Source organism: Schistocerca nitens, chromosome 4 (genome assembly GCF_023898315.1).
Source record: "Schistocerca nitens isolate TAMUIC-IGC-003100 chromosome 4, iqSchNite1.1, whole genome shotgun sequence".
In the NCBI taxonomy this organism is placed as follows: domain Eukaryota; kingdom Metazoa; phylum Arthropoda; class Insecta; order Orthoptera; family Acrididae; genus Schistocerca; species Schistocerca nitens.
Window position 1 is genome coordinate 697,647,897 of NC_064617.1, and position 20,690 is coordinate 697,668,586.

Here is a 20,690-nt window from a genome sequence, read left to right on the forward strand (position 1 = left end):
GTGAGTGATTCGTAGTCATAAACACACTGAAAAATTTTATGTGACATAGGTTTTTTTTATTATTATTTGCAGTGAATTTCCTTAAGTGTTTAACCTATATGAATTTGTCATGTGAAAGAGAAAAGTATTATAAGAAATAAAATATGTGATTTATTGTTGTTTGAGGGAATGACTTCATTTCTGTAATACAAACTAAACGTGTGATTAATACCAACATAAATCTCTTGCTGGTAATTATACTTGTACTTCAGTTAACATGGATGCTGATCAGATTGTTTTGTCATAGATATGGGAATTTAAAAATTCTAGGTGATCTGTGTTATTAAATTAAGGACATGTAACATTTGCTGTCTTTGAAAAATTCTCTTATATTTGCTTACAGTGTGATAAAAAAGGATCAGTTCAAGGAGATGAAGAATGATCACCTTGAATTGGAACCTTTTGTAGAATGTACTGATTGTGGACGGAAGCTGCATCAGATATGTGTTCTTCATTTGGACCAGATATGGCCACAAGGGTAAGACATTTAGTATTTGCTTTTCTCTTCCTTGTTCTCAAAAAGAATTTTGCATGCAGTAGGTAGTCACTTTCAAAGTGCGTTCAATTGTTAACAGAATTGCTGTTAAACAATATAAGGGAAACAACAGAGTGCTACTTATTGTAAAGATGACACGTTGATTTGCAGAGAGGCGCAATGAAGACACTGGTACATTAGCTTTCAGCCAAAGCCTTCTACAGAGAGAGAGGGAAAAAAAAAACCACACAGATTTACAGAAGCAAGCACACCTCATGCACACGACTGCCATCTCCGGCATCTCAGACCAGATGTAACTGTTATGTAGAGTGGAAGCAGCAGTCTGGAGGGGATGGGAAAGGGGAACGGATAGCAGGTTGGGGGGAGAGAAGAGCACTGTCCAGCAGAATGTGCAGGGACTAGGAGGAGGTATGACAGGACTGCCAACTGGTGCAGCATCGGGAGGCTGTGGGCTAAGAAGGGGGGAGGGGAATGGGGAACTGTGAAGGAGAGGAGCAGGGAAAGGGAAAAATGGGTGGGTGCATTGGGAAAGGGCGGCACACACACAGGTTGAGTGGGTGTGTATAGGGAGGAGGTGATAAGACAGAGGGCATGAAAACTATTGGGTGGAAGGTGTGGGTATAGCTGCTTACTATAGGTTGATGAAAGGCTAATTTCGGGAGTGGAGAATATGTTGCAAGGATAACTTCCATCTGCACAGTTCAGAGAAAAGCTGGTGGTGGAGGAAAGGATCTATACGTTTCGGGTAGTTAGGCAGCCATTTAAATCAAGCCTACATTCAGCTGCATGTTGTGCCACAGGGCGGTGTACTATGCTCGTGGCCACAGTTTGGCAATGGCTTTTCATCCCGATGGACAAATGGTTGGTAGTCACATAAATATAAAAAGCTGTGCAATTATTGCAGCAGATCTGGTATATGATGTGGCTGCTTTCACAGGCAGCCCAGCCTCTGTTGGGGTTAGGATACACCAGTGATGCCGTTGGAATTGGAAGTGCTGGGTGGGTGGATCGCACAGGTCTTGCACCTGGGTCTTCCACAGAGAGATAATCCCTGTGGCATGGGGTTGGAATTGGGAGTAGTATAAGGATGAATAGGATGTTGTGGAGGTTGGCTGGGCCACAGAACACGAATTTAGATGGCCTAGGAAGTATCTTGGATGTCCCTCATTAAGGCATGGTGATAGATAATCAAAGCCCTGATGAAGGACTTAGCTCAGTTGTTCCAGTCTGGGGTGGTATTGGATGACAAAGGGGGCACTCCTTTGTGGCTGGTTCCTTGGGGTGGTGGGAGGATTGATGGTGTGGGGGAAATGGCACGGGAGGTCTGTTTGCGGAACAGATCGGGGGATTGGGGGGGGGGGGGGGGTGTAGTGCCTGAGTGTGAAGGCTTTGATAAGACCCTCAACATTCTGGGCAAGGGAGTTCTTGTCACTACAGATATGCCAGCCAAGCTATATGGGAGTTCTTTGGTTTTTTGTGTGGAAGTGATGACAGCTGTTGAAATACAGATGCAGGTACTGTTGGTGGTTGTGAGATTTAATGTGGCTTCTGAAGAAGGCTTTGTCTGGAAACTGAATGTGTAACAATCTTCTTGTTGTGTCTGTCCGCAACTCATTGTGCCATTTTTATGGTGAGCAGCAATCTACCTTTATCCTTGTATTGTTGATGTTCCAACCTGGAGTTTCCATTGCTCAAATTACTGTTAAAGTTAAAATGGCAAATAAAATGTTTCTATTTTATTTTAGGTTTTGTTGTGACAATTGTTTGAAAAAGAAAGGCCTGAAAAGGAAAGAGAATAAATTCAATGCAAAAAGATTACCAGCTACCAAATTGGGTACATATATTGAGACAAGAGTTAATAACTACCTTAAAAAGAAAGAAGCTGGAGCTGGTGAAGTCTTCATAAGAGTGGTTTCTAGTTCTGACAAAATTGTCGAAGTCAAACCAGGAATGCGCAACAGGTATGTTAGAAGTAACAGAATTTCTCATTGTTGAGAACACAGCTTCTTTATTTTGCAATATATTAACTCATTGCCTACATACATCAGTCGCTCCACACATCTGTGTACTCTTAAGTGAATATTGGTTTTGAATTGAAAGATTTCTTTCTTAGATAATACATATGTGCAGTGCAACATTCATAACCTCGTCATTTTCACTTAAATCCAAGAAATAGTTTCATGATGTTGCTTGCATGCAAGTAAGTATTGTTCCAATTCTAAAAGTTGGAAATGATAAGCCAGCGAACTACATCAACTGTAATACTGCAGAACTAAATGATGAACAGTACCAGCAATTGTCGTTGAAGTTTGTAGCATTTATCTATACATTAAAACATGTTAAATTAATTAGTGCGCACTCAGTATTGATTTGTATTATAAAATGTGTGTGCGTACAATGTTGTTTTGCAAGGTGAGCATAAGAATTGCTAGATAACTGAATATATGTTCTGTAAATAATTAAGCCTGTGCCTCCCATAATTATGCAAAGATAATGTGGACAGATGGCGCCAATGAATCTTCAACAGTAATCCACATGTATGTGTTCTCATTTATCATAACCACGTCGTTTCAGAACAAAGATGCATTCTCATAAGTTGGAACAGTTTGGTGGCTCCTTACTAGCTGTGGATCACAAATGGATCGCAATCAGTCCAAATCATGTCTCTTGACAGGTTGTGTATGCTGCTGGAAATCTGAGAAAAACTCGGGATTTTTTTTTTTCATGTGGAATAAGCACAGGAAAATCCCAAGAATTTTTTAGAAGTCCAAGAATTTTTCATTGTCTTAATTTTCAATTAAATTTTTGTAATTTTGATTGGTAAGAACTGATACTCTAACAAAGAACTTTACTCAGCTTGCTACTGCACAATAAAACTGCAACAATAAAACATAAATGAGAGAACACCACCAAAATAAAACATCATTTGTGAAGAAATGAGAGATTTACAACAATAGGCAGTGCGCGCGCGTGCGCACACACACACACACACACACACACACACACACACACAAAATGTGTCGAAGGCTTTAGGATGAAGACTATACAATACTTTGTGACAACAAACTGCTTTTGATTAGTGTGACGTTACAACTGTTCACATTTTGGACCGGTCATGGGAAAATACTGCGAATTTGTGATTTGAGAAACGTTATTTTCGAAGTAAATATCCATGTACGCAAGGTGAATTGTGTTACTTGTGTGAATGTCCGATGTATTTCTTAAATCACGGAGCACGTGAATCTCTTTCAAAACTTAACACTTTGAGGAGCAGCCACTTTGAAAAATTTTGGGCCCGAAGATCTAACCATTTATGCCATTATTAAAAATTTTACTGGTGCATTTGTGTTTGATATATCTTGAAGGGTAACACACCGAAAAAAAAAAGGCCAAGCTTCGAGGTTAGATTTTCATATTTATTTTAGTTCTTTCATAGATTATAAATTGTGCAATAACAATGGCAGCAAGTATCATTATCCATTTGAAAAAAGTGCAAGGTTTGTTCTTGAGCAGTTTCATATGTAATTGTCTTTTCTGTTTTATTCAGCAAGATAACCCATGAAATGTTCGGTGTGCAGCAATGAAATTTATAATCGGCTTGTCAGAAATATTCAGCTGCTGCAATTTAAGCTTTGCCCTTAGGATTCTGCCTAACCAAATAGAGAAATAACAGCAAAAAAGTTCAATGATCAATATTATATGTTAAAGCTTAGGTTTTTTGGTATAACTATACTGTATGAATATTAATTTAAACCATTCAGTTTCCCTATTTGTATACTTACTTACATATTTACCTTTCTTTTTCTGGGCAAGAACATCTAAATGCTCTTGTTCCAGAACTCTGCAGCTTCAATGGCCTTATCATTGCACAAAAATAGATATTTTGCTGCACAAACAAATTCCATCCATTGACACATCAGCAAATGTTCTATGGTCTTAGTTTCTCCACATTCACTCTGGTCATCTTTAGAATAACCCCACTTAACCACATTTACTTTTCATTTTGCATCTCCCATACTTAATGTATTCTGTGCTCTCCAAGTAGTTGCTGCCCGTGAGAGATTCCCTCTTTGGGGTCTGCTTTGTATTTGTAGCGTGTCCAACATAAATATAGGCGGCGGACCTCAGCTCAACCTTCTGGCGGTACTGCTGGTTGGATAAAGGTCTTCCTTGACATAAGACATGTTGGAACAGATTTTTGATTATACATTACATACCATGGGTTGATTTGCTGCTTCTTCCTCTCTATTTCACTGCCTACTTTGCTTTCAATATTTGTGTATTTGGGCTAATCAACAGTTGTGTTGCTGTTGGCTGACTGCATCACATCCTATGCTCTTAATATCGGGTGTTATTGCCTGGCAAGATAACTTGACATGATTGGCTAGCAAAAAGTGCATCGCAGTCTCAATTTCAATGCTCTGGAAGCACCATGCTTTATTTAGTGGAATTTGTATTTATACCTCTTTAATATTAAGATATGCAGTTTCTGGAAAATTTTTTGTACATGGCTGTGTATACACCCTGCTTACCTTCTTGTACACCCCCGCCACACACACACACACACACACACACACACACACACACACACACACACACACACGTGCGCGCACACTTGGTAGGTGAAAATTTAGGTTACGTATCTAGGAACTACGTCCACAGTATTTCCTTTGTGCTCTGTGTTGATACTTGTATGTGCAGTAAGAAAAAGAATGTTTCTTGATATCAGGTGACTGATATCGTGTAGGTACTCAGTTTAATTTCTAGAACATAAAAATCTGTAAGGATGTTGCCTGAAATGGTGCATTCAATGCATTTTAAGTTTTGTTTGATTGCGACCTTTATTTTTAGATTTGTGGATGCAGGGGAGCTACCAGAACAGTTTCCTTACCGTGCAAAAGCACTTTTTGCTTTTGAGGAAGTGGATGGAGTGGATGTGTGCTTTTTCGGCATGCATGTCCAGGAATATGGTTCAGAGTGCCCAAGCCCAAATACACGCCGAGTGTACATAGCATATTTGGACTCCGTTCATTTCTTTCGGCCACGTCAGTTTCGAACTGCGGTATATCATGAAATACTCTTGGGATACCTGGATTACGTCAAGCAGTTGGGGTGAGTTTACAGCTCTTCAATCAGTAATGGTTCATTATAATTGTACTTGTGTCTATTTTGTAACTTATAGCTGTGATTCCTGATGCTTGTGTTAAGACTTTTTGTTTTGATGTTAATCCCATCCCTTTTAAAATGATGCATTATTTCCCTTAAAGTAGGTAAATGTTCATGACAAGTAGTCTTTCATAATATTTCCATGTGGAGGAGGTTTGTAGTTATAATTATGTTAGTTCTTTGTTGCTGTATTTATTTATTTATTTTTCTAAAGAAAGAATGAAAATGGAACACTTGTCTGTCAGTAAATGTTTTGACAGTGCAGGCCAAGTGTTCCAAATAAACCTATCTTTGAAAATTTGCAAATTTCTCTATAATTTTAGCTCAGAATTGTAGTTACACATGCATATTCACTTTGATCCAAGAAGTCCACAATAATTGCTCCCTTTATGTCCAAGAAGGCAACTATGAAGTAAGTTTAGGTCCCATTACCTGTCACAGAATTCAATAAAATTATTCCATTTTACTTACTGAGATTAGAAAAAATTTCTCTAGCAAGCTTAGCAACTTTTATGTTTTTAACTGTTTCAAAGTGTGGCTAATCATCTAGTAGAGTAAAGCAGCCATCAATAAGAAGATTGTTTTGAACACCACAGTGCTGTAGTAGGCGTGGTATGCCGGTAGGGGTGGTATGCGAGTCCCTTCCTCTGATGTTTTGAGCTACTTATCTAGCACTTTATTGGGGGGGACCTACTGTGTAATGTGGGTTCCGAACTGTGGTGCAGCTCAGCATTTTTCACATCAACGAACATTGCCTTAGGTGAAAGAAGTAACAAGTGACATAAAAATCCTAGGATTGACTGGAGATCATGCTCAAGACCTTTGGATTTGTAGTCCAGCATTTTACCACTGAGTCCCGATGGGGTAATCATCTAACATTTGAGAAGAAAAGTTTGTCACACTTCTCATGCAGAACACAAGTAGTTCATATCATTTGTTATTACCTGGTGTGATGATACTGAATAATTCCATCAGTGGGGTCCAGATTTTTGTGTTTTATAGAATGGAGTTTAGTCCTTCATTTTCTTGAATAGCCATTTTTAGGTGCAAACAAACTGTTTTAGTCTTGTAGTCTTTTAATGGAAAATACAAAAAACACTAATATTAACATAGAAAAATTTATTATTTTTTTTGACACAGTTACTCTAATTCATTATGGAAAATCAACAACTAACTATTACTTATATCAGTACTTGAAAAACTGCATGAACAATTGAGATGTTTACTGATGCTACAATTATGTTCTTTTTTACCACATTTCTAAGTTTTGGAAAAGGGAGCTTTTTCTGCTGTTTCTCAGTACATTTTTGTAAGGTGAGAAAGATCTATCTACAGCACAAGAGGTCAGTGGCGCATATTTCATCTCCGCAATTGCCAATGACCCTCAATACAGTTCATCTGTTTTAAAGAATTTTTGTGCAGTGTTGACCCATCTGGTATACTGCAGCTGCTGATAAAAAGTCGAGATTAAAGCTGTCTACTGCAGTATTTGTCATAATGGAAATGACAGTTGAATCCATGTTTATTCTTCCTATTGATGCTCATAATAAGAGCTGTGGGATCTTTGTGTTGTGGTTTACTTAAATTTAAAAGAAACGAATACTAAGAAGATAGCAGTAACTAAAAAATGAGAACATGATCGTGTAAAATGTCAGCTTTAGTTGGATCACATATGGCAAGTCAGTAAATAAATTTTAAATTTTGATTTGAAGATCCAAGGAGAAGAGGAATCCTGTGTTTACTTATTTATTTTTAACAGACATGGCAACAAATTACTTGGCTGTCAGTTGTGAAATTTGGGTCTTCCCCGATCCACTGCTAGAAAAGATTAATTTTCGACAATTTCTGTTTAGTAATGACAAAATTACATTTAAAGCGTGCTATTCAATGTGCTACAGATGCGCTGTCTGAATTCCATACCGAGCAGAGCTTTGTTGTTGCTGTAGTGCTCACCCAATGGTGCTACCTGTGCTGAGAGATGGCATTCCGGCCACTATGAAATATTTAACATCTGATTTTAAGAAAACTGTTTGGTTAAAAAATAAATTAAAGAATGATTTTTGCATATCTTACAGTTTGACATCTTCACTTGATAGAGGGCCCTTTCTTTTCAGTATTTGTCTTAGTTACTGTGCTGCATCAAATTATATAAAGAATTGCCTGGGATTTTAAAGAATTTTGCAGAGGTAAAAATGCGTTGCATAAGTTTTGTGTTTGGTTGATTTTAGCTCATACATTGCTGTGTGTGAAATGTAGCAGTAGTGCTTAAACAAAAACCCAGGGGCCATGTTTAAACATGTCATCAGCACCTGGGGTGTGGCAGAGTATGGCAGATTAACTCATCCACAGCAGTCAAATGTTTAACATATATATCTGTTGTCCAACAACGGCATGTGGTCATATTCTCAAAGCAAAAATGCTACAGATCTGCTTCATACGCAGTGTTGATTTCAGTGCGGGCTACACTTCTTTTACCTTCCGAATTGGTCGTGTGTATGTAAAGGCTGTTAGTGATACCAAAGTTAGTGTCCAGTTTCTAGTGAATGAGACTGGAACTGAAATTGAGGGTAGCAAAGTATCTGCTGAAATGCTTAACTCTGTTTTCAGATGTTCTTTACAAAGGAACACCCATGGGAACTGCCTCAACCTAATCCTTGTACTAATGAAAAGATGAATGCAATAAGTATTAGTGTCAGTGGTGTTGAGAAACATCTGAAATCGTTAAAATTGAACAAATCTCCAGGGCCCGCTAGAATCCCCATCAGATTCTATACTGAATTTGCAGCTGAGGTAGACCCTCTTCTAATTACAGTCTGTCGTAGATCCCTCAAACAATAAATGATGCCCAGTTCTCGAAAAAGGCATGGGTCACACCCATATACAAGGAGGGTAGTAGAAGTGACCCATAAAACTGCCGTCCAGTATCGATTTTTTGTAGACTCTTAGATCATTTTCTGAGCTCAAATATAATGAAGTATCTCTGAAGAAAATGACCTCCTCCATGCCAACTGGCGCATATTTCTAAAGCATTGATCATGTGAAACCCAACTTTCACTTTTCTCACATGACATACTGAAAGCCTTGGATCAAGGCATTCGGGTAGATGCCGTATTTGTTGATTTCTGAAAAGAATTTGACTTAGTACCACATCTATGCTTATTGTCAAAAGTACAGTCATATGGGTATCAAGTGAAATTTGTGACTGGATAGGACTTTTTGGTTGAGAGGTTAAAGCATGTTACCTTGGATGGAGAGTCATTGACAGGTGTAGAAGTAACTTTGAGTGTGCCCCAGGGAAGTGTGTTGGGACCCTTGCTGTTCCTGTTGTCCAAAATGAATAAATGTTGTATCGTATGATTAAAATATCAGTGAGTCACTGTTGGAATCGACCAACTCATAAAAATACCTGGGTGTAACATTTGGTAGGGGTATGAAATAGAATTGTCACACAGGTTCCGTTGTGGGTAAAGCAGGTGGTAGTCTTTGGTTTACTGGTAGAATACTGGGTAAGTGGAATCACTCTACAAAGGAGATTGCTTACAAATCACTCATGTGGCTAGTTCTAGAATATTGCTCAAGCATGTGGGACCCGTACCAGATAGGACTAAAAGGGAATATTGAATGTACACAGAGAAGGGCAACACATATGGTCACAGGTTTGTTTAATCCATGGGAGGGTGTCACAGAAATATTGAGGAAACAGAATTGGAAGACTCTTGAAGATAGATGTAAACTATCCCGACGAAGTCTGTTAACAAAGTTTCAAGAACCAGCATTAAATGATTACTCCAGGAATATGCAACAACCCCCTATGTATCATTCACATAGGGATTGTAAGGATAAGATTAGAATAATTACTGCGTGCACAGACATATCCAAACAATTATTTTTCCTGTGCTCCACACATGAATGGAACAGGAAAAAAATCATAATAACTGGTACAATGAGACGTACCCTCTGCCATGTAGATGTAGACTATAAAAATAATTAGACTTGAGTATCATTGATGCAGCACCTTGCTGACACATTATTGAATTGTAAAGATCAGCGTCATTATGCATATAGATTCTTGGTTTTAGTGCCCTGTATAAATGTATGTTTTTCTATTAAAAACAGGGTTTTATTGCGAAAGTCCTTTAGCCCCTACTTGTTCTGTGAAAATCCTATTTAGCTCCTATTAGGCCTTTTTGGATTCTATAATGTTAAAACCTTCCAGTCTGGGCCCTGATCCTTGGCATACTGGGTGCTGTTGAGAATTACAGCTGTCCATGGGCCAACACTTAAACTTATACCATGATTACCCATGGCAAACTCATTAGTGTTGCACTCATTGCTGAAAAGTACTTATATTCATTGTTAAGCCCCTAAAAACTTCCTGTAAGTATATTTGGATGTAAATATTTGTTGAACATTTCACAGCTACATTTTCTGCCACATTTCTGAAACATTTTCATATGCTTGTATGTGATTAGCATTTTGTGAAACACTGGACACACCCTCCATGAAGTGATATGGTTTTGTTCGGAAAATTGATTTTCTTTTCAATTTATTTCTTTTCTTAAATCTTTGTTTCTATATTACATATGAATTACCTTGGAAATTAAAATTGATACTTAAAATTCACATTTTTGCCAAATAAATGTGTCTGTCATATGGGTTATCCAGGTTAGATTTCCATTACTCTTGAGAATTTTTCTGTGATGGGACAGGAAGAACCCAGCTTCGTGAGGCCAGTTGATGTGCTACTTAATGGAGAAGTAATTGCTTCAGTTTTGAAGAGCCGATGTTAACAGTTGGGGGAGTAATATGCTATTTGCCCACACACTAATTTTCAGTGATCGTGTCAGACAGAGATGGACACAGCGAATGATCGACAGCTCTTGGTCCATGAGGTTGCTTGTGGAGTTTCTTTTGAGTCTTTTTAACTTAATAATTGCTAAATGAATTATTTACATTTACTTTTATGACAGCAAGCCAATTGTTTATCACCTTATGAAAGTAGTGATATTGCTACAGTTTTACAGTGTTAAAATCTCTACAATGTGACATTACCGCTATTTTATTGGAGTAACTATTTGTATTATATGTCGGCTACTTTGCCTTGCAGTAAGCGGATTTTCTGTCCTACCACAGAGAAAATCTACTGCAAGTTATTATTCCTAAATTATATATATTACATTACATAACACAATAACTCACCACCAATTTAAATTTACTGCATCGCAAAATACAGCTAGCATAGTTCATGCTTAGTGGGAATCAACGTGGTTGTTGCCAGACCATACATATCTACAGTTCCAGGTGGCTAGTCAACATTCCTGCCATACTTGCTCTCTACTGACTAACGCATAACATGCGACCACCTAATACCTCCCTTGGGCATAATTGGTTTTAATTAATGTGTGTACATGTTGAAATCATTATGAGCTTCTATTGACGTTGCTAGGCTATTAAATATGGCCCATTAATAATTATCTGTAACTGTTTCATTGGTATTTTTATGTATCAGTGTCTGCCTGGGCACAGTGGCCACTTAAGCCTAGCCTATATAGGGTACTCAAGTACTATGTGACGTGGCACTGCATAATGAACAGTATGTTTTTCTTTATCCTGCATAAATGTGATGGCAAGGGTCCTTGTCCAGGAAGTAAGTGTACCATTCCAACATTTCCATGAAGACCTCTAAATTTAATAATCTTTTGAATTCTGTGATAAATTCCACAAGTTTTGCGACTTACATGTGAGCTTCCTGCACCATGTTCACTGCAATACTCTTATTTCTTTGTTGTCTTCACATTGATTGATTCATTTCTTTGCTTAATTTTGTCAACTTATTTTCTCTTCAACTAGTAATACAAAAGTTGGTGTCTGTACTTTTTGTTGCATGGACTAGTTAAACTGCAAAACTGGGACTTAACCTTCTAACTAAATAAGTGTATAACTTCAGGCATGTAATTTTCTGGTACTGTTATTACAAGAACCATTGCTACTAGACTATCACAAAAGCTTTCTCTAGCACAAGTTTTCATTTTTAATCCAATGTCCGTTCATCATTCTGAAAAAAAGATACTGTTATTATTATAGAAAAGTTGTGGTATATTGTAAATACGTATGGATTAAAGGAGCCCACACAATGAAAAACAGAAACATTGAGCTATTATTAGCCAAACACAAAAAGAAAGAAAATTTGCTAGCCTTCGGAATAATTCTTTTATGAGATAGAGTGAAATACTCACAGAAAACGTGCACACATGCATAAATATGCCTATGCCCCTATAAACATGCCTATGCCCCTACATGGTGCCAGCTAGACTTAACAGTTCTACTGCTGCAATTCAGCAGATGGACAGGTCGTGGTGGGGGTAGTGTCAGGTGGGGTGATTAGAAGGAGTGGGAGGCAGGGAGAGGGAAGGGAGGTTGGGTGGCTAGTGGCTCAGAGGGAGGCAGCAGGCTTGCCTCCTAAGAATTTGGGAAGGTAGCAGGTAAACAAGCTAGGCCTGGGATGCAGGGTTGTAGGAGCTGGTGTCAGTGGCACACACTGAAAATGACATGAGGACATGGACTGGGAGGGAATGGGAAACTGTGGGGTGGAGAGTGGTGAAACAGTAGGTTATGTGAGATTGAGGCCAGGAATATTATGGGAGCAGAGAATGTATGTAGGGATAATGCCCACCTGTCTAGTTCAGAGAAACTAGTGGTGGAGAGAAGGATCCAGATGGCTCGGGTTGTGAAGCAGCCATTGACATTGAGGATGATGAGCGACAGGATGAACATTTTTGTTCTTGGAAGTAGTTTGACAGTGGCCATTTGTACGGGTAAACAACTGGTTGGTAGTCATACTGACATAAAAAGCTATGCAATGTTTTCAGCAAAGTTGTTGTAGGCTATGTGAGCATAACTGACAACCAGCTATCCGCTGGGAGGGGGGGGGGGGGGGGCGAATGGCCACTGTATAACTGTTGCCAAAAACAATGTTGGCCATCCAGTGGTGCAACATGCAGCTGAGCACAAAATGCTAAATTTCTGTGGCTGCTTCACAACCCAGGCCATCTGGATCTTCCCCTCCACTATCAGCTTCTCTGAACTATGCAGATGGAAGTTATCCTTAAAGCACATCCTCTTCTCTCATAGTCATACAACCCTCGATCTCAGGTAACACATTGTTCCTGCACCCTCTACCAAACAGTTACCCCTCTCTCCATCCTATCACCCTCTCCCAATTCAAGTCACCTTCAGCGTGTGCTGCTCCTCACCAGCTCCTGCAACACTGCGTTCATCACACACCTAGGTAGTATACCTGCCACCCTTTCCTTCTGCATTCCTAGGCAGCAAAACAGCTGTCTCCCTCCGAGCCACTAGCTATCCACCACAATCCTTCTCCCTGCCACCCGTCATAGTTTCTTTCCACCCGACACTACCCTTACCACAACCAGTTCACTTGCTGAATTACAGCACTGAGCACTGGCACTATTCCCAGCCAGCACCATATAGCATCATAGATGTGGTCTCTCTCTCTCTCTCTCTCTCTCTCTCTCTCTCTCTCGTGTGTGTGTGTGTGTGTGTGTGTGTGTGTGTGTGTGTTTCACAGTGAGTGGTCGCCTTTACTCCAAAAGTATTTACAAGATACTATTATTTTTATGCTGCTTGAAATCTACCACTATCCTGTGTTCCAACTTGTGCTGTCCAGTTGTTTCAACTTTGCTGTCCAGTCATCTTTTATCACCAGTCCCAATTACTATTGTTATTATCTAATCAAAACCCTCATCCTTCCTATTTGATGATCATTGTATCCAGTCAGGCTTTTTCTGATGTTATTCAAGGTTCTGAATATTAAAACTCTGTCTATCTCTAAATAATCTCAAATATATTTTTGTGTGTTAAAACTTCGCATGAAATTATTGTTGGGTGTACCATTACAATAAATTCCCATTCTGTAATCAGGTGTGCTGCAACACACTCTGTGCCTATAATTGCATATTTTACGTTATTGTGTTGGTTCTACAGAGGGATTAACAATGATGATTGTTCTCTTATTCGAGTATTCATTTGTTCAAGAATAGGAATAGTTCCATGTCTTATGTTCTGTAGCACAGCTGTCTTCATCATTTAATTGGTTTGAAGTGTGTTAAGTTCTCATTCATGTATGTGAGAAAATCCAAATCTGCCATCATTTTATTAAAGCTGTTTTCTAATATCTGTGGAATTTTTTGGTGGCCCACTTAGAATTTATTTTGCATTTCTAAGACAGTATGAGCCCGTTGTTGAAGTATACAGGTGCAAAACCACCTTTTAAAAATCAGCTGTAGGATATATTCAACACATTTCATATTATAATGTTTGATATCACTGTGAACAGGCAGTTAACCATGCTGTCAACTTGTGTGGCATCCTCTTTTATCTTCATTAGCAATGCACATCAGTATTCATGTTTGGTAGCTGAAACGTATGTCACAAAAGAGCGTGTCAATAATTCTGATGAAATAGTCTCGCAACCACGTTCATTAGTTGTGTTAGTGTGAGATGAAACTATTATGTGTGATTGATGTACAACGTTTGATGTGTTATTATTATTATTATTATTATTATTATTTAGTCTCTGTGTTGTAATGATGGGAATTAATTGAAACTGCTGTATAGATTGACAGTAAATGGAATTAGTCTTTGATCTGACATCCTGTGAGTATTGTTAGCTATATGGAATGTATAATAAGTAGAATGAAATTGCATACGACTGGCTGCTTGCCACTATTTGGTAGGTAACTGAAGATATAAATATGTGCATACCCCCACCTCCTCCTCCTCTCTCTGATTTCTGCTGCCTGCCACTGGGTGGATTATTGGGTTAATAATTGCCTGAGTAGATCCCATTTGTATGAAACTGATTGTTTCTTTGATAGCGAGTTCAGTCGGAAAATAAATGGTTTGTAGAAGTTCCTTTAGTTTACAATTTCTTGGCCATATGAATACCAAGTATGTGTGTATGAACAGCATACAGAATTCTCATCCATTTTGTAGTATACCTTTACTAAATGTATGATTTTTTTTTTATCTTGCTAGATATACCATGGCCCATATCTGGGCATGCCCACCATCAGAAGGGGATGATTATATATTTCATTGTCATCCAGCTGAACAAAAGATACCTAAGCCAAAGAGACTTCAAGAATGGTACAAGAAGATGTTGGATAAAGGCATAATAGAGAGGATAGTCCTTGATTATAAGGTAATTATTTTATGCTCATTAAATTTCAGCAGAAAGTTATAAAAGCCTTACTGTATGAGTAAAAATGAATGGTTACAATGTTCTGTGATTTTGTAAGTTCAGATTTGAGCCTCTTTTGTTTGGCCTTACTTGATTTTGTTGTTACTTCTATTGAAAATAAATTTGACAAGCTTTTTATTATTATTTTTTCAAATAAAAACTCAGGACAAACCACAATAAAAGTTGCAATGGCACTCGCTTGTGATTCAAGTCAGATTGCAGAGTACACTGTGTGGATTTCCTCACATATTGATCTAAATCCACTTTTATTCCTCTCCTCCAGTATCCCTCATCCACTCCCTGGCTCATTGCTCTGACCCTTCATTACGAGATAACTTGTGGTCCTGTGCTTTCTGTAAAATCTCTCCCTTAAACTTTGCTGGTACTACTGCCCGTGCCCCTAGTCTCATTTCCTTCCATAACAGTCTGTCACAAGTGCGAAATTTTGATTGTGTTCTGTAATGTTCACAGTAACTGTCAGTGTTCTGTGCTTCCTGCCCCTGTGCAAGACCATGACTCAGAACTTTCACCACTGTACTTTACTGTTTACTGTCCCTGCATTCCTGTGCTTCTTCCTGGCTTGGGTGCCACTTCATAGTCGAATTCGCTCAGTCTCAGGGTCCATTTTGTCAGCATGCTGGGCTGTCAGTCCAAATAACCACTTCAAAGATGCGTGGTCGGTCACTGCTTGAATCCCCCCCCCCCCCTCTTCCCCTGTTCTTCAGAGATAAAATCTAAAATACATGACACTCTAAATGAGGCTGAACATACGTTTTTGTGTTGGATGGTTCTTCTGCGCTCTTTTCAGCTGTCTCGATGTGTAGGCTACAGGGTGCTCTTCACTATTAATCTCCTGGTGTAAAACACATCCCAAAGCATGATTAAATGCATCATGTGAAAGGATTAATTCCTTCAAAAGTCTGCAAATAGTAGAGTTGGGGGGATATCAAAATCACTCTTTAATTCTCCAAATGCACCCTGACACTCTTCTGTCCATATGAATTTCACACCTTTCCTTAGAAACTACGCGGTGTGTTATGTCAGCAAACCCTTTTGCGAATTTTCTGTAGTAATTTGAGGACCCCAAAAAAGATTGCAGTTCCTTAATCAATGTAGGCATTGGACTCTTGTACTTTCCTTGAAAGCACTGACCATCTTGTCTCATTGTGGGATAAATGTATTTATAGTTCTTGTAGAAATAGTAAACAGCCAATCAGTTGGCTGCTCACTATTTTTATAAGCAGATTTCACTGTATTTTAAAATACGGTGATAAACTTTGAAATAATAAACAGTTTACTTACTTAGTGCTTGCTGGGCAGCAAGCCCGGCAGTCAGATGTCATGTTGCCTGTCTACTGCTGTGGTACAACATGGCTACATTTAAAATATAAGCAAATAAATTTTGTAGTCACCCATGTCACACAAGGAGATGTTGGGATTGCCTGCCATTATTTTCCATGCATTTCTGACATCTTCTCAAGAAATTATTAATCACACAGTGTAATTCTCTCTGAGATATTGAATTAATTGATTCTCGGATATTATCGTTGAGTTTCTCTATCGTGTAAGGATTTGTCGTGTACTTTTGTCCTTCACTGTACCCCACAAATAAAAATCGCACAGAGTTAAATCAAGACTTCTAGCAGGCCAGATATTGTTACTAATCACTCTTTCACTGAACACATTGTGAATTGCGTGCAAAGAAACATTGGCCGTATGTGCCCTTGCCAAATATTGTTGAAAAAAGTTTGCATAATGTTTTGCACATATTTTCCATGTGTAACTGTGTCATTAAAAAAAGTGGGCCTATTATTCTGACACAACTAACTGCATGCCACACCCATATTTTCTGATCATGAAGGGATTCCCCATGGAACACAACTGGTCTGTCTGCGCTCCAATGTCGACATTTTTGGGAATTAACATACCCGTGTAAATGGAACCAAGCCTCGTCTGAAAACAGAATGAGGTAAGGATCCATTTCACTGTCATGTACTTGTTTTAAAACTCATTTGCAGAACTTAATCCTGTGCACAGGATCACCAGGTCAAAGTTCCTGTACTATTGATATTTTATAAGGCTGTAGCCCAAGCAGCTTGGCACCTCTTTGTACAGAGGTGCACAATATTTGTACTTGCTGCGAAAGATGTGCAAGAGACTTTTTAAGGGAATTTTCCAGGTGGTATACAATGTCATCGAGACGAGCTTCTGTGAGCACTGCATGTCATCGATTATGCCTCTTGTCTTTCTTGAACACATCCCATTCCACAAAATTGGCCTGCAGTACCCCGAGCAGGTGGTCATCAGTTAATGGAGCAGCATGCATATGACCTAATTTCTGTTTGTTTTTTTCAAGCTGAGGTAGCGTTCAGGAAAAATATGACCCATTTTCTATTTCCGTCCTTGTCTGCTGAGATAGTACTCCAGCTCTGACATAGAAGTTACAGGAAACCCCCATTTTAATGAATTACTGGGCCTCCTATACCCTGCGCAACATAAAGCACCACTTTTTCAAAACCATGTAATTGTCCCATGTTCTGATGCACAAGTTTGAAATTTGGCTCAAAGGTGCCTTCAACCTTACTCTGTAATATTGCAAAAGCATTGTGTCCTCTGAAGTCACCCTCAGGCACAACAATGCTTCAGACAGCAAGATGTTGACACATATGGGAAAAAAAAGATGAGAGCTGAGAAGTGCATGTGACATGTAAAGTTATTGAAGTCAAATTAGCACTAAATTTCATCACAGTTCTACCCGCCACCACTGTGGACATGTCACATGATAGAAAGGTTGTCACAGGCATTCTTACCCACATTTAACCCTTCTTTCGATGCCTTTGCGATGGAGGTTAAAACTGCAATGTCCAATGTTGAAATCACGCAGGTCCCTTATGAGTGACAGCAAAACATTTCAAACACATTGCCGCTCGGAATCAAAATGAAAAGGCCTCGAGGTGGCATAAAGGGCATTAGTGAAATCACCCTTTTCCTTGGGACATCAGTTCTCACACAGTTCATGGTAGAAAGTGACAATTCACAGTGCACCCATAAATGTGACTTTTACAGGGAAAAATCTGCAAAATACTCCTACACATCTGGGACAGGCAATTTTTCTCAGAGGTGCGTATCAAGTGGTTGCCTCTCTGCAGACACCTTAGGCTACTTTGCAAGTTTTGTCTGTAAAGGTAGACTTTTAAAGTTCTCAGTAAATGCAGATAGCTGCCACTGAGGGTTTTGCCAAACTGGGGTTCTTAGAGGAACCCTTTTCTGTCTTATTCTCAAATGTGTCAATGTTGCACTTCTCTGTGAACACCACAGGAGGGCGTGAAACTCGTGCACTGTAAAGGATAGGGATCCTTTGCTACTTTGGATCATTTTCAGATTTTGTTGAATGGTTGTGAACAGTCTCTAGTGACTCAAACCTGTACAAGAGAGCAAAAATTGTGCTCACGCTGCAATCCAAAGGTGTATGATCACATTTAATAGGAATGCAGCCTCACAGTGTCCACAGAGGAGGACTGAAATGTCCTAGTGTGTCAGCAGTGTCAAAGGTTGTTAAGAATGTCTTTCTAGTGCTCATTGTACTGTGAACAGTCGGCCATGGAATGTTTTGGGAATAATCAACATCTCAAGAAAGGGGTGGTTTCATTGACGATGCCTTTTAAGCCACTCCCTGAGGCCCTTTCATTTAGATTCTGAGTGGTAGTTTGTTTGAAATGTTTACCGTGGCCACCCTTAAGAAAACTGTGTGATTTCAACTCTGGGTTTCACATGCTGACCTCCATTGCAAAGGCATCAAAAGAAGCAGTGAAATGTAGGTAAGAGGGGTGTGTAGACCTTCACATCATGTGACACTTCCATGGTGGCGTTGGGCAAAATTGTGATGAAATTTGTGCCAAAATGGCATCAGTAATACGCTTTACATCACATAAACTTGAGAGGTCTGGCCTTTTTTCCACGTGTCAACACCTTTCTGTGTTTAAATCATCATTGAGCCTGAGGGTGACATTGCAGGCTGCCACGTTGTAGGCACCATTGAGCCAAATTTCAATCTTATGCATCGGAATGGAAGATAATTAAGAGGTTTCAAAAATTAATCCTTTAATTCTGTTGCACAATATAGTTTGCTTTAAAGGAGTGTTTTCCATAAGTGGCGGCTTACCACACTTAAATCAAACGCGTGATCAGAATGTAATTTCAAACTCTTTAGATGATGTAAGTATTTCATGATCACAAGCTATCTTGCTGGAAACTAAAGTTGTTTAGCATGATATCAAGGTTGTTTTCAATGTATAGTTACTGTAAAATCCCGTTTGTATCATGATTTAAAGAAGGCATCCAAATGAAGAGTTTAACACGGAAAGAAAGTTAAAGAAAATTCCTTAGTAATGACCTTGGTTTCATAGCAAAAAAGTAAATAAATAAAAGCCAATAAAGTTAGTTTGTTTCTTTTTTTCCAATGTATTCTACCAGCGGGTATTGTCACTGCAGCAGATTGATGTTCCAGGACTATGAAAAATTCCACATGTTGTATCAAATCCTTACACATGTATGGACAAACTTCTTGCAGGTGAATCCTCCTCCTCCTCCTCCTCATCATCATCATCATCAAAATCACCCCTGTCACCACCTCCACCATAATTTATTTTAGTTTGTTCCTTCACAAGAGTATCATGCAAATCACTTAACATGAGTTTAGGGTTTGAAAGTCAAGCTGTTGTCATGAGGCATAGTCCTGAAATATGTCACTAGTAATAACATCTGTAATGACTTTCCATTCTTCTGTACAGAAATTGGCTTCAATTGCAGCACAACAGCTTAGTGCTACCTGTTTAGCATACGATACTGCCCTTCGCTCGGGGAATGAATTCAGCCCTGCACAGTAGCCATTTTGTGTTTTGTTTTCACTGATTGAATTATACCCAGGTCCAAAGGAGCCGGTATCTGTACACTTAAAATAGCAGGAAGAACAAATCATAAATATTTCTAGTAAATGAAGTTGCCGTCACATGTGGAGTAACAAGAATAATCTTTTCGATTCACCTAGTCGTGGTATCTAATCTTCTAATAATCTCCCACAAATTTCTGCAGTCATCCAGACACTGTTATTAAAGCTGAAGTATAAAATGGCGTTCACATTTTCTTAGATATCCCAATTTGACACTTTCCAATTATTAAATAATTCAAATAATATCACACAACAGTGCTGTCAATTTTTCTTTGCTCGTTTTACTTCCATCACGTATTTCTACTTTGTTAAGAATAGATTTCTGATGGAACTGAATTGGAAAAGATCCCAGTGTCATCGAAACTGAAAGTCTTTCTGATTCGTGTGCATGTATCAGCCTAACAAAGTATTTTTCTTCCAGTATTCCACAACCCTTCTTTTTCCACTGAAATTTATGATTTTTGAAAACAATCTACCCAATCTTTCGTTGTACTCAATCTTCAGTCTCAATACGCAGCATGAGAGTTGGGATGGGAACTTGTATAGAAGTGTGTCATGTTCATGTGGGGAAGGGGGAAATGGTTGGGTGCCAGTAGGACTCGTGCACTTAGGGTTCCTTACAAATGTAATTATGCATATAGACAGTTATCATTCAGGGATGGATTCCAAGTCTTTTGAGAATGTTAATTTCAAGTTTAAAGTCTGATAACAAACAACAGAGGTATTTTATTTTCGTATGATACAGTTGTAAATTAACAATTTTCTGAACCTTTCCATTT

The 20,690-nt window shown here is 38.8% G+C and overlaps 1 protein-coding gene across 1 annotated transcript in view; it reads left to right on the top strand.

The window, feature by feature from the left end:
* LOC126252037 (CREB-binding protein-like) overlaps window positions 1-20,690 on the top strand; it is a 164,642-nt gene that overhangs the window by 117,941 nt on the left and 26,011 nt on the right. The window contains exons 20-23 of the mRNA XM_049952826.1: window positions 383-517; window positions 2,281-2,496; window positions 5,387-5,647; window positions 14,759-14,924. Coding sequence (XP_049808783.1) covers window positions 383-517; window positions 2,281-2,496; window positions 5,387-5,647; window positions 14,759-14,924 — 778 coding nt within the window. The remainder of the gene's footprint in view (window positions 1-382; window positions 518-2,280; window positions 2,497-5,386; window positions 5,648-14,758; window positions 14,925-20,690) is intronic.